The 15756-nt window shown below is 43.6% G+C and overlaps 1 protein-coding gene across 7 annotated transcripts in view; it reads right to left on the bottom strand.

Moving 5' to 3' along the window:
* dnm1a (dynamin 1a) overlaps positions 1–14413 on the bottom strand; it is a 129210-nt gene extending 114797 nt beyond the window's left edge. For all 7 annotated transcript variants that reach the window (XR_011980825.1, XR_011980818.1, XR_011980810.1 and 4 more), the window contains exon 1: positions 13992–14413. Coding sequence is in view for 1 of the 7 variants with exons in the window: in XM_072695869.1 (XP_072551970.1) it covers positions 13992–14152 (161 nt within the window). In the remaining 6 variants the exon portion in view is untranslated. The remainder of the gene's footprint in view (positions 1–13991) is intronic.
* Between the last annotated feature and the right edge of the window lie 1343 nt (positions 14414–15756).

The following is a 15756-nucleotide window of genomic DNA, read 5'->3' as shown; positions in this document are numbered from 1 at the left end:
ACAATATGACTTGGCCTTAGTAAACATTTGTCTCTGTAGTGGAAAAGAGGCCAAAGTGTGGAACTGGACCTGGTTGTTATTATCACTGCAGAAAAGATGTTCTGTGCTGCCCTTATTGTTGGATGCATACTATGGAAATATATGGCATAATTTGCTAATGTGCAATGAATAAATGAGAATTGCAGGGACTAATATCATTATTAATGTGTTCACTTACTCAAAACTGTGGTTTTGCGGTACCATCAATATAGATCTGTGAATTTTGGGGTTTTTACTGAAGCATTCTTTTTTATATAATCAAAGTCACACAGAAAACCTTCATAATGTGCGATGGAATTCTTTTTGTAGCATTTCTATTGGTCTACTCATCTTAAAATTTTGCCAGGTTCACATTAAGTTGAAAAGACGAGATACAAGGTTTTTTATGCCAAGAATGATCGAATGCAGCGACATTGAGAAATAACAGTGTACTAGGACAAGAGCAGATTTAATGCCCTAAATTTAGCAGCTTATGCCTCGCCATTCAGGGGTTAATGACGGACGCCTTCAGGCATACACCAGCTTCTCTTTGCACCAGTAACGTTACAGTGAAGTGACCCAGATTAACAGCCTGAAAGCAGAGTTTTCTGGTGTTTAGCCATTTCTTGGGAGCTGTCCTTGGTGCTGAAACCAGCCTCAGCTTGTATCATGGCCTAATTTGCCACCAGAAACAGCTCAAATGCCTCCTTACGTTAATGTGTCAATCAGAAAGACTGCGACTGCTACTTACAAGCATTAGTCATTAACTAACGTGATAATATATGTATATAAGCAATAGTGGATTAACCAGTTAACCAGGGTAACTGACTTCTACTTATTGTAAGATTACAAGAATACACTGATTCATCAAAACATAATAACAGACACCAATTATCTCTGAGACTTATTGAAGGGCTCATTTGCATAACAAAAGAGCAATTGACAAATTTGTGCAATTGTAAGAAACGTGGCATACGGATTATCTGTCCGTTCTGCAATAACGCACATACCACCAATTACAACAGACACAAAAATCCCATTACTCCCAGTACTTACTATTCCACTAATCGGCCATAACATTAGCACCACTGACAGGTGCAGTGACTAACTGTGATGATCTAGCTACAAATGTGTCCTTCAAGGGGTGGGACATATTGGCAAGAACCAAACTGTGAATGCTAGATCCATAACATCAGGCAGGTCTTGTGGGATGTACCCCATATGCAGTATCTACCAACAGTGCTCCAAAAAAGGAAAACTGGTGAACTGGTGACAAGGTCATGAGCACCTAAGGATCACTGATGCAATCCATGGAGGCCCCACCTCACAACTTACAGGACTGAAAGGATCTGCTGCAAACGTCTTGGTGCCTCTGCAGATGTCCTGTGGAGTCCATGCCTCGATGGGTAGGAACTGTTTTGGCTGCAGGTAGGGGACCGACACCTGCTGTTTGCGCTCTGTCACCACTGTAATGTCCGTAACCAGGACTCTACTGGCAGCTTGATGTTCATGACTCGGACAGTTCAAGGCTGAGCGTGGGATCACACACCTGGAGTGATTTGTCAAAGCTAGGTAATCTCTCTGGATCAATACGGCGTCAACACTCTACAGGAGAGAGAGAGCGAGAGTAAATCGTCCACACAGTCTGCTGTCAGCTTTCATAAGGCTTCATTACGGCCGCGAGGCAAATATTTGTGCAGGTTTCGGCATCAACTAAACAAACAGACTGAAGTCTATTTCACGCTGTTCGCAACACTGATCCATTCATTTGTTATGTTTCCTTCCCCAGATGCCTGCAACTTCTCTTAGGCCTTTGTGTAGAGCAGTGAGACCATACCGTAGTGAGACCATACATACTCCTGTTTCTGGTCATGTCCTCTTTTTGGGCTCTACAAATTATGCCAGGCTGGGATTTAACATTGATTTCACCACAGTGTTTGCTTTTAAAGTCACCGCATCTGGCAGCATTCCCGAGGAATCTAAGCCCGTTCCTCATGGGCAGTGGCCTCCAGTTCAATAATATTCTTGGGTTTCTGGTGGGGGGTTCTAAATTTTCTATGGGGTTCTCTCTCATGTCTGGTGACTGTTGACCACCACTTCAGAATCATCCAGGACTTCTTCTGAAACCAAGCCTTGGTTGGCGTGGTGGATGGTCCAATGCAGCCCAAGCTTCAGCTTCCTCACAGAAGGCATGAGATTTTCTTCTAGAAATTCCTGATACTTGATCAAATCCATATTGTCCCCCATACACTGCAGGTGTGCCTCCACTCCAGCACCAGAGGAGGCAAAGCAGCCCTAGAGCATCACAGAGCCACCTCCATGCTTCACTGTAGGCAGGGTGTTCTTTTCAGGGAATGCTTCATTCTTCCTTCTCCAGACATACTGCTGATCCATAGTCCAGTTTTGTTTCATCCCTCCACAGAACAGAATCCCAGAACTTCTGTGGACTCTGTGGACACACAGGTATAAACTGTGTCCACAAAATATGTGACATTATTAAAATTCTTATTATTATTTTTTATTACAAATTATTATAGGCCTTATTCTTATCTTTTAATGGTATTTAAAAAATAATAGAAAATAATGCTGCGTAACAGGGTGGTAAAAATAACTTTATTTTAAATAATTTTTTATTCAACTTTTGAGACTCATGAGTTACTGAAAGCAGATAATGATAATGTGCTATTAAGGCTGTTTACACCGAGGCAGGTCTTGTGGGTTGTTCCTGGGATGCAGTGGTCAGTGCCTACCAAAATTGCTCCAAGGAAGGACAACCATTGAACCGGGGACAGGGACATGGAGACCCAAGGCCAAAATCATGATGCTCATGGAGGCCCCACCCACCTCACAACTTACAAGATCTGCTGCTAAGATCTTGGGGCCAGATACCACAGGACACCTTCAGAGGTCTTGTGAAGTCCATGCCTCGAATGATCAGATCAGTTGTGGCGGCACAAGGGGGCCTGCTCAATATTAGACAGGTGGTACTAGTGTTACATTTACATTTACATTTATGTCATTTAGCTGACGCTCTTATCCAGAGCGACTTACAAGGTTACTCGTATTACAGAGGTGGGTCAGTGTAGTGTTAGGAGTCTTGCCCAAGGACTCTTATTGGTGTAGCGCAGCATAGTCACCTAGACCAGGAATCGAACCCCAGTCTCCCACATGGTGGGGTAGCTCAGTGGCAGGTAGTGGTGCTATCTGTTGCGCCACACCAACCACGAGCACCATGTTATGGCTATTAGTGTTGGTAAATGTTCAGCTGCATGGTTTTCAAGGTATTTTACTCCCTCCCACCCTCACACTCTTCCCACTCACCCACAGGCTACGGGGGCGCCCATATGTCCCCAGTGTCAGTATAGGTGGTCAGCCTAGGCATAACACAATATGGCCATGTTTTTGTCATTCCCACCAAAATGAACTCCTTAATCAAACATAAAGCTACTGATACAAATCCATCGTCTTATTTGTATTCCCATTCTAGCGCTTCTGTTGTTCTGGGTGTCCCTGTCGAGGGAGGAGAAAGGGGAAGGGAGAGGAGAGAGAGAGAGCAAGCGAGAGAAAGAGACATCAGAAGGTGATCTACGAGGCTTGTCATCGTTTCCCAGACACCAGCCAATGAGAGCACGACCCAGACTCGTGTATGCACATCAGAGCGTGACACGTCCGCTCCGGGAAGAAAACACAGAACCGCTTGGGTGGCTGCCTTCGTAACGCACAGTCTCTGAGCTACAACAGCCATGGCTGCCTCACTGGCTGCTACACACATCACACACCTGCCTGACACACACACATACCAGTAGAGAAGGCAAAAGAGCAGTTGTATTTCCCAGTACGGATTAGTGCGGTCATTATACTGGAATGACTGGCTTTGATAATGAGCTTGTCTAGATAGAGTAGGACTCTCTGGAGAAGACCAGACCATGCTGCCTAATGCCAGGTGTGGGCTAGAGGGGTATAAAGCCCCCCAGCATTGAGCTGTGGAGCAGTGGAGCTGTGTTTTCTGGAATGATGGATGGTGGAGCTCCATCCAATAAGTTTGGGATGAGTTGGGGAGTTGGGGATGATGAGCTGGACTGGTGACCTCACTAACACTCTTGTCCCTGAACGCAATCAAATCCTCATAGCAATGCTCCTCCAAGAAATCTGGTAGAAAGCTCTACTTCTTCCCTGGACAGTAGAGACAGTTACTCCAACAAAAGCAGGAGAGACCCTGTTTAATACCCTTACTTTTAGAAAAATGATTAAGCAGGTGTCCCAATACTTTTTTATTTCAGAAGAAACAAAGGATGTACAGGTGCCTTCAAACCTATGAAAACAAGGTCCCCATATATTTGAGAGGCAGCATTTGTGCAAACACTGATTCCCTTGGCAGGCCTAGGGCCTTCCTTTGCCAGCCGCAAGCCAGCACGTGGGGCTTGCTCTACTCAGCAGATCCCTGTGCATTAGGCTTTCCCTGCTGCAGATCCCATTTAGACTAGTGAAGTCACTGCAGGGTCAAAAGCAGACAAACACTGCACTACGTCCAGCAACACTGTGCAAGCCGGGACGAATGGCAGGCAGCCTAACGGAGGGCAACATGTTAAAAACAGCCTTAACAGAGACTGTTATAAGCAAAGAATCCTGAAGAATACATATACATCATGCTGAGCTTTTATTGGTGCACTGGCTGCATAATCATCAGACGCCAGTCAAGGCTTTTTTGACTATATTATCAGCATTGTCAGTGCAACAGTACCTGATTTGTACCTGACTGTCAGACAATACAGATCTGATCTCTATGTTTCCCTAGATGTTCACATGGTGGCACAAATTTAAGATGTACTATGTACAGTGAAATATGTCCTCCGCATTTAACCCATCTGTGGTAGTGAACACACACACACTCTAGTGAACTAGGGGCAGTGAGCACACACACACCCAGAGCGGTAGGCGGCCAACTCCACCGCCCAGGAAGCAGAGAGGGTGAAGGGCCTTGCTCAAGGGCCCAACAGTGACAGATTGTCGAGCCCGGGAATCGAACCCACAACCTTGTCATAAATATCCTGGAGCATCCTGGTGCTAATGTTATGGCAGATCAGAGTATTCATCAAGTATTTTACTCTCTCACACCCCCTTACATTCTCTCACACACACACACACACACTGCCACAGTCCTACTTGAAGCCCCTCGACCATACTGTTACTGACTACGGGGGGATGCCTATGTGTCCCCAGTGTCCTGTCTTGCAAACCAAACTATGGTCAACCGAGGCATAATACAACATGGCCATGTTTTTGTCATTCACACCAAAACAAACTCTGTAATTAAACATTTATAATAATTAATTATGAAATTACATTTATAATAATTAATTATGCAATCACATTTACATACATTAACAACTCCAAAAATCCAGCCTCTCTTGTCAGTATGAACTCTCTGTTCCCCCTTAACCAAGGGTCGGAACCCAAACCAAGGATCAAAAGAGCATCAGGCCTTCAAAGCCACCCGGGACATGGCTAATCGCGATACTTCAATATCTCGATTTCCTTACGCCCCCAATGCATAATCTGCCTAGTAACAAGCATCTGATTGGATCTTAGAAGATTAAGGTGTTATTTTGTTAATTTATTAGTTCAATTTTATGACTTAAATTGATCTTCTGCAGAATTATGTGGTAATTAAGTTGTGGAATTAAGTTGTAAACACAGGTACACCGAGTGGTTTGGTGTGAAGCGCTCTGTTCAAGACTATCTTACAGAATGGTTGGGAGTTGTGGTGGAGAATGAAACCAGACACCTGCAGAGTTTAAAGCCTCTAAAGCCTCATTTAGGCTTAAAAATTATTTTTTAAACAGCCATTCATGGTGGAGGGATACATGTGGGGAAAATAGTCCCCACAAAACATATATAGTCCATCTTCCCACTATTTTACCATTACCAACATCCTCAACTTTACATGGAAACATGAGGTCAGGTTCACTGGTGGGTTTGGATAATGAGCCTATACCTGTGCTGTACCCATGGTGACACCTGGCTCATTGTAAAGACATCAGCAAGACAAATGATTACACATTTTTTTCATAGAACCAACTACACAAACCTCGAAAAAATCAATTTAATGATACATAAATATCATGTCTCACAAAAAAACCTTCAGGTATAGCGATCTTATAGCTTTACCAAATCATTACAGACTCCTCGAACCCTGGTCACAACCTCTTTCAGCTGCTCCTGTCTGCTTCTTCATCAACAGCTGATCACCATCATCAGCAACAGGCCATAGATATGACTGAAATACTATTATTATCACTCTTATCCTACAGTCACTGCACCAATATTCATCTCACACAGGGTTACACAGCTGTGCTTACACAATATTTGTGTAGTGTTGCATACTGCTATTCTCTGAATAACACTGTAAAGCACACTGTGTAGCATACACTGTAGACACTGTGTATACTACTGTTCTCTGTATATTGTGTATTGTCTGTAAAGTATATGTAGAGTAGCTGTATATTGTCAATAATAAAGAGACTCTAACAGCCAGAAACAAATTCCTTGTTATAATTGGCCAATAAATCTGATTCTGATCTCTTACTCTTCATTGTGCACCATGAGAAGCAACCGACAGAACGTCTATTAGTGGGACAGTTCTGCTTTTTCTCTGATTCAGCAAATGAGTAAACCGCACAGCAAGCAACACTATGCCAGAGCTGACGACACGCTAACCAGCCAAGGATGTTCTCAGAAGCATAAGTGGTTAGATAAACAGCTGCCAGAGAAGCTCGCTGCTGCATGTCCTGCTGTAATTGCACCTCCAGGAGCTCACCGCTACCTAAGCGCTAAATCTTTCCCTAGATGTTTCCCTGTTCACAGCCGCACGACCGACTGCGCCAGGCTCTTCCGAGAGAAACCCAATGATTACTCCCTCACTGCCTTTAAAGATATAATTAGGCATATTTTTAGCCCTTGGCCTATTCAGCATCTTGTGTCCGGTGTTAAAGGGATACTCCAGCTTTGCTCAGTCTGTATTTAGCACATCTGCAGAATGTGGGTTATTATCATGGCCAATCTTCCCAAAATTTCCACACAAAAAGACAAAAAACCTATTGTTTATACTGCAATTAAGCCACGGGCCAGCTGCCTAGGACTCTACCATAGAAACCTATAGCCAGTTACTCCAACGAGGGCATATTCCAGTGCATTACCAGCTTTTTTCCATTCTAGGAACAAGGAAATGTGTCGAATGGTAATCAACTGTATTCAATCGGGTTGAAAAATGCTGGAGTATTCCTATAGAGTACTGTACTGGCTCAGTACACAGACCCCTGCTCCTGTAGACCTCCAGACTCTCAGCTTTAGCTCTAACCCTAATCCAGCACACCTGACCCAGCTCACTTTTGCCTTCAGACATCCTTGATTAGCTGGATGAGGTGTGTAAGATTTGGGTTGGAGGTGAAACCTCCAGGAAGGCAAATCTCCTGCAGGTTTACACCACCCTACCCAGCCCAGTTAGGGTACGATATGGTGTAGGGTACGAATAGGCCTCTCACTATCAATAACATTAGTGATCTATTGATATGCTATATGGAGTATAAGTATTGGGACACCTGCTCATTCATTGTTTCTTCTGAAATCAAGGGTATTTAAAAAGAGTTGATCCTGCTTTTGTTGGAGTAACTGTCTCTACCGTCCAGGGAAGAAGGCTTTCTACTAGATTTTGAAGAAAGGGAGTACTTGACTGCATTCAGTGACAAGAGAGTCATCAGGTGAGGTCAAGATGTCAGATGATTCCCAAAACCCACCTCATCCACAACTCTCCAGCTCATTCCAGTAGTACTGGATGAATCTCCACTGCTCCACAGCTCAATGCTGGGGGGCTTTATACTCCTCGAGCCCATGCCTGGCATTATTAGGCATGGGGCATAGACATCTATTGGCAATTTGCACATTTGTGTCAGTGGCAATGGATGCAACTTAAAGTAGCTAAGTGCATTCATTGGAAGGGGTGTCCACAAATATTTGGACATACAGTGTAGTTTTCCTTACATATTGCATGCAAAGAGGTGTTTCTGAAGATCCAGTTTCAGAGCAATTAAGAACAAGAGTTTCTAGAACTGGAGCTCAAAACATGGCACAAAGCTGCAGACAAATCGGGATCCATTAGCAATCCCCCACAAGACCTACTTAACCAAAACTATCCCCTCAGATAATCAGCATTTTCATCTTCGACAGAGAGAAAGACAATCAAGCTCCACTCTCGCTTCAGATCTGAAGCCATCCATGGGTGTTTGTGTCCATCCTAAAAGGATGTGGAGCTGATCAAGAAAGTCTTACTAAGACAAGACTACAAACAGACCAATCAAACTGCGGAAGCTGCTGCTGCTCTCCCCAGACTCCAGACCTCAACATCACTGAATGTGTTTGGGATGACCTGAAGGTGAGAAGCAGAAAATGCCCAGACTTCTAACACTGAATTTTGGAGGTGAGGATAAAACTGCCTGAAGATTGCGGAAAACTCCCACCACCATGTTTAACAGGTGAGGTGGTGTGCTGTGGATCTTGGAGAGGAGGTGTGGAAAGATCTCCTGCAGGGTTCTGCAGAAATACGGAACATGAGTCTCCTGAAAAGAATGGAAGCTGTAATAAGGGTAAAGGGTGAAGCTCTAAACACTCAAACATCTGGTTAGTTGGTTAGATGTTGAGGCTTCTGAGTCAGTTTTTGTTAAAATGATCTAACTCGCTACACTATATGGACAAAAGTATTGGGACGTCTGCTAATTCATTGTCTGAAATCAGGAGAATCTGTCTGTCTGTCTATCTATCGATTTATCAATCTGCCTACCGACCTATCCACCCACCTAGCTTAGATATGGACTTGAAACACATCCAAATCAAAGGGTTCGTTGTGCCCACTCTTTTCGTACTGCTTGCAAAAGATACATTCCAGAAACAGTGGCTGCACAGGCCTGTGGCTCTAAGCACTGCACACACGACCTTGCCTCAGCACAAATAACTGCTGAATCACGTAGCGCCATGGCAGTGCTGGAGCTCTAGACTGTGTCAGAGCCAAAGCTACGAGGAGTGTCACTCTTAAAGGGCCCATAGCCTCCATTCTGCTAAACGCAATTGCCCAATCTTTCTTAATCTCTTCAGACAGGGGGCATTCATCTCCTGTTATTGTTCCTTTAAGACTGATATATGTAAATGAGCTGCATCTTCCCTTGTGCTGCATTCAAAAATATTCCTCACTCACATTTTTTACTTCTGCATCTCAGTCTGATCAACAGTACATCTTGAGTTGAGCCTCAAAAACACCAGTAAATAAGCTGTGTTTAGGCTGTGGCCCCGCCCCCTTAGTGTGTTTACTGTTTATTCACATCTGCAGGTCAGAACTCCTCCTATCACATAAGGGGAGGACTTCCTATTCTCAGACTCCTGAGACGTCTTCCCTATGGAGGGCTGTGGTGTTGATGGGATTTGATCTTATGACCTCCTGAGTCTCTTGAAAAGCAGGCAGTTAGACAGTCGCTCCACTCTAGAGCTGTGACATTTCAGACATTTGTGTGTCTGAGAAAGAAGGGGAAGTGTGTTTGTGTGTAGTGTCATTTTACAACTCTAGACCGGCCCTAAGGTCTAACTGCTGCTCATCTTCAAGTGTGAGGAGGCCATAAGTTCAAGCCCTAGCAAGGGCTTAGAGCTCCACTGTCAAAAGCCTTCCTCCCAGTCTGGGGTCGTCATGTGATAGGAGGAGTTCTAACCTGGAGATGGGAGTAAACAGTGAACAGACTGAGGGGGAGGAGCCACAAACAAAGATCTCACATTTTAATAGTGTACTAAAGTGTCTCTCCTAAATAAAGTTGACATGGGTTTATATAGAACCACTACTATTACTGAAGAACCCTTGAAGAACCCTTTCTTTAAGAGTGTACTAAAGTGTCTCTCTTAACTAAAGTTGACGTGGTTCTATACAGAACCACTGCTATTACTAAAGAACCCTTGAGGAACCCCTCCTTACTGCTATTAGTACAAAACCCTTGATGAACCCATTCTCACAGTTATACAGAACCACTGCTATTAATAAAGAGCCCTTGAGGAACCCATTCTCACAGTTATACAGAACCACTGCTAAGGAAACTAAGAACCCTTGAGGAACCCTTCTGCACAGCTATTAGTACAGAACCCTTGAAGAACCCTTTCTTTAAGTGTGCACTAAAGTGTCTCTCTTTACTAATACACAGGATACACACTCACACACACTCCTCCAGCCCAAAGCTCCCTCTCTCGCTCTGCCTGCAAGGTCATAAAGCATTGGTCGGACAGAAGCTTAGCACAGCTCACTGATTACCTTCAGTTGCGGTGCAAATGAACGGCGCACGATTACCCAGCAGTGCGGCTAATTACAGAATCAAAGAACCAATTAAAGGTGGTTCACTCTTAACTGACTCTCTGCTGAACATCTGAAACACAGTTCCGGTTCTGTCTGGGCCCGGGCCTCCTCACAGTCAGTCAGATGACAGGGGACGCGCAGTCACGAGCCGAGGCAATCGAGCGATTTCCTCTCTTTACGCTCTGCTCAGTAAAGCATGCGCTTCAGGGTTCTGTTACTGGGGAGAAATAACAGATGCGTGAACGCGCTGCACTAGAACAACGCCAGAACTCATACAGGCGGAAGTAACGCAGGAGGAGAGAACCAATGATGCTGCTCCAGCAGGCTCCTACAGTCATCACTTCTCTGCAGGCTCGTAGGCCTCATACTCACCCAGCTGACTGCAGGGTACGGCAATCTGCTTCAATGCAACACTAGTGGAACCCTTTTCACTTTGATATAGAACCATTTTAAAGGGTCTTTAAAGAACCATTTAGTCTGCACAGGTTTTGAAGAGCCATTTAACTAGGCAAGGAACCATTTATGCATTCACTTGGTTCTATACAGAACCACTGCTGTTGGGGAAAGAAACAACCCCTGAGGAACCTCTTTTCACTGCTACTACAGAGTTCTTGAAGAACTCCCATTTTAACAGTGTACTAATGTCTCTAAAGTTGACATGGTTCTATTTAGAACCACTGCTGTTACTAAAGAAGCCTTGGGGAACCTATCTTCACTGTTATTACTAACAAACCCTTGAAGAACCCTTTTTTTAAGTGTCTTTCTTAACTAAAGTTGACATGGTTCTATATAGAACCACTGCTGTTACTAAAGAACCCTTGGGGAACCCCTCTTCACTGCTATTAGTAAAGAACTCTTGATGAACCCTCATTTTCAGAGTGTACTAAAGTTTCTCTCTTAACTAAAGCTGACATGGTTCTATACAGAACCACTGCTATTAATAAAGAACCCTTAAATGACCCTTTCTTTAACCCTTTCTTTACTAAAGAACACTTAAAATCCTTGCTTTAACAGTGTTCTAGAGTGTCTTGCTTTAGAACCACTGCTATTACTAATTCATTCTTGAGGAACCCCCTTATTAAGTGTGTATTACTAAAGAACCCTTGAAGAAATATTTGTTTAAGGACGTACTAAAGTGTCTTTCTTAACTAAAGTTGTCATGGTTCTGTACAGAACCACTGCTGTTACTAAAGAACCTTTGAAGAACCAACCTTTTAAGTGTGTATTACTAAGGAACCTATGAAGAACATGTACAAAACCACTGCTACTACAGAGAAGCCCTTGAAGAACCCTTTGTTAATGTGTGTGCTAAAGTGTCTTTCTGAACTAAAGTTGTCATGGTTCTATACAGAACCACTGCTGTTACTAAAGAACCCTGGAAGAACCCTTTCTTTAAGTGTGTGCTAAAATGTCTTTCTTTACGACAGATAAATGGTTCTTTACAGAACCACTGCCCTCCTTTAAAGTATGTACAACTAAAGAACCCTGGAAGAACCTTTTTATTTTAGTGGGCACTAAGGTGTCTTTCTTAACTAAAGTTGATCTGGTTCTATACAGAACCACTGCTATTACTAAAGGACCCATAAGGAACTCCCTTTTAAGTATGTACAACTAAAGAACCCTGGAAGAACCCTTTCTTTAAGGGCGTACTAAAGTGTTTTTTTAAATAAAGTTGTCCTGGTTCTATACAGAACCACTGCTATTACTAAAGAACCCTTGACAATCCCTTTCTTTAAGTGTGTACTACAGTGTCTTTCCTTATTAAAAGGTTGTTATGGTTCTTTAAAGAACCATAAACAAATTGTGTATTTATGTTTTTAAAAATGGTTCCACTATTGTTACTCAATCCCCCTTATTCAGTACTCTAAGGACAAATGGTTCTAGATAGTATTGGAAAAGGGTTCTTTGACTCATAACAACAGGGCAACACTTTTCAATTCCATAAGAACCATTTTACAGGGTCTTTAAAGAACCACATAGCCTACAAGAGCCATAATCCTGGTACCTATTTATGCATTCGCAAGGTTCTTCGAGTTGCCATGCTTCTCTACAGAACCACTTGCTTTATTAAAGAACCTTTAAAGAACCCTCTTTTTAAAGGTTGTACTAAAGTGTTCTTCTTACACTGTTACAATCAAAAGGTCTGTATGAAGAACTTAGATTTATTCATTAATATGGTTCTTTGAGGTGTCATGGTTCTGTGCTGAACCACTGCCTTAACAAAAGAACCCTTGAAGAACCCTCTTTTTAAGAATGTGCTTTAGTGTAAGTGTCTTTCTTACACTGCAGAGCTTGCTGTGGTGCTAACAGAACCATAAACAGGAGGTTTTCCATCATAGACTAGAACCAATTAAACAGGCAAAGGGTCGTTCACAGATTCAAGAGATCTCTGAGCTCTCACGGTTCTAGATAGAACCACTGTCTTTACTAAAGAACCCTTAAAGAGGTAGCCATAGAGCAAACGCTATTTATGACAATCTGCAATTAACGACGTTCTCAGAATGGCTTTCAACATTCATTGTATTGCCCACACACTATATGTCCAAAAGTTTGTGGACACTAATAAATGCATCATTCAGCTACTTGAAGTTGCACCCATTGCTGAGACAGATGTGCAAATGCACACACACACACACACACAAACACACACACAGCTTGTCTAGTCTCTGTAGAGAAGTACTGCCAATAGAAACAGACTCTCTGGAGCAGATAAACATGCACCTATTGGCACCATGCTGCCTAATGCCAGGTGTGGGCAATAAAGGGGTATTAAGCCCCCAGCATTGAGCTGTGGAGCAGTGGAGGAACTGTGTTCTCTGGAATGATAGATGGATGGTAGTGTTCCATCCCATACTTTTGGGATGGGTTGGGGAGTTGGGGATGAAGTGGGGTGGTGATCATCATCCAACATCCTGACCTCACTGCAATCAAATCCTCACAGCAATGCTCCTCCAAAAGATAGTAGAAGGCTATCCTTGGACAGTGAAGACAGTTACTCCAACAAAAGCAGGATATTAAGCCTTGATTTTGGAAGAAATAATGAATGGGCAGGTGTCCCAATACTTTTGTCTTTTTATTTCCTTTATTTTGGCAAAATCTCCTGGTTATTTTCTTGTTATTATAGATGTTCTGCACAAGGAGCAAATGTTTAAAGGTCAGCGTATACATACAGATGCATATTTGTTGTTGTTTTTATTATGATGTTGATGCTGTTATGCCTTGACCTTGGCCAACTAGGGATGCTACAGTAAAGGATAACAACAACGCCAGTCTTGCCCTTGCAGGCACTGCAGGTCTCCAATGCAGTAATCAGCCACTGGGCCCGTTTTATGTAACGAAATAATCTCTCTGTGCGTTTCTGCACTGCCAGGGACAGAAAGGGGCAGTGGATGCTGGACATTTGCAATGCACCCCAACCACTGACACGTCCACCACCACGACCCCTTCCTCCATCAGGCATTAATCCATGGCTTGCACCACTGTGCCAGCTCCAACCGAGCTTCTGAGCTGTTTTATGCAACATACCATCCGTCCACAATGTCATGCACACACACCACACACACACACACACACACACCGTCCATCGACCACTTACTTTCCCACGAAGTTCTCCAGCACGGAGCTCTTCCCTGCGCTCTGCCCACCGACCACGGCGATCTGAGGCAGGTCCAGGTTTGCATTCTGGCCGATGGCCGAGAAGGCATCTTGCATGCGATTGACCAGAGGGATCAAGTCCTCCATGCCACGGTTCCCCATCCTGCCTAATGTTTGGATTCCCCTCCTTGCTGCGCGCAAAAGCGAATGTCACACGCTGGACAGGGGTGCTGAACCCACCCCCCTAAAACCACCCTTTCCTGTGAAGATGTCAGGAGATTCAGACTGAAGCTATTTTAGTTTTGCATGGAGCTTCATCCTCTGCTGGCTCTCTGTGCGTGTCTCTGTCCGAGCAGCCTGCCAGGAGAGGGACAGGATGATCTCTGCTTTGCTCTCAGGCAGTAGGGACGGTCCTGCACTTCTGCTCCCTCGCCGCTAGTGGCCGCAGTTCAGGCGCTATTTTTGTTTACGTTGCTTTAGGGTTGATTTAGGGTTCAGCCATGTGAGAAAATAAATACACCCTATGACAACCTTTGTCTGGACCTTTGATTTTCATCTGAGTAATGCTGAGAGATAGAGGCAATTTATCTAAACACACACAGCTGAAGAAACGTCTTAAAAACATATTTATATATTGTAATTTATAGAAATGTAAAATTTCCTGTGAAGAAAAAGTTAACCCCCCCCCCCCCACACACACACACACACACACATATTTTACTACTTCACATGTCTAAGATTAGAATCAGGTGCAGCACGTTGGCTGCAGACGAGTAGAGCATAAGGATTTTGGAGGAGTCTGTCTTATTTAGGCTGCGTCTGAAATTGAAGGCTTAGAAGGTGGTGAAGGTACCTACAGCCGCCTCTCACATTCGGAAGGTAGCGATACGACATGATGTTGCCAGTGTACCAACAGCTGCTTGTCAGCTGGTGGTGTAACTAATTAAATTGTTAGCCACAGAAGGACAAAGTTTGGCTATTACACAGAGCTGTCTGAGGCCTTCAGGAAGAAGGCTGTAGATGCAGATGCGTCTGGGAAAGGCATTAATAGGACAGCCAACATGGCCAGGTCAGACCATCCCAGCAGCAAGTATTGTTCCGTTTGTTTATCTTTGACATTCATGGAAAAAAAATCTAGGTAACCCAGGGTTGCCCATAGGAGGTGCGGGTGGTGGTGCCTGCCCATGGGGACCAGCCACTAGGGGGTCCCAGGAGACGAAGTTGTGCTCCCTACTAGAGTGGTAAATAATATTTTCCTTCAAGTGAATTAAAGAGGATTGCACAGCTGAAGCAATTCCCAAAGCATAGGTTGGTAGTTGCTATGGGGTTGTTATGTGGCTTAGAATGGTCGTTATGCTGTTGCTAAGCAGTTGCTAGGGTACCTAGGTGGTTGCAATGGGGACGCTAAGTGGTTTGTATGGTATACCAGATGGACACTAGCGGTTTGCAGTGTGCAGTCACTAATTATAGTCTACAGCTGGGCACTTAAATTCGATCATGCCGAGTGGTTTCCACCACTTTCCCCACTTTACCCCTTCATGACTTACATTTACATCATTAAAAGATACTTTTCTTACATTCTTATCAAGTGTAATTACATGTCATTTTCATAATAACATTACACTTTCATGTAATTATAATGACATGTGATGTTTTCATGTCAAAACCACATATGTTTTTCGTAATTATGAGAAGATATAATAACATGTAATCTTACAATGTAATATTTCATAATAATTTACTTTCTCATAATCATAACAATGACA

The sequence above is a fragment of the Salminus brasiliensis genome, chromosome 1, assembly GCF_030463535.1.
Source record: "Salminus brasiliensis chromosome 1, fSalBra1.hap2, whole genome shotgun sequence".
In the NCBI taxonomy this organism is placed as follows: domain Eukaryota; kingdom Metazoa; phylum Chordata; class Actinopteri; order Characiformes; family Bryconidae; genus Salminus; species Salminus brasiliensis.
This window is presented reverse-complemented; position numbering and strand designations above follow the sequence as displayed.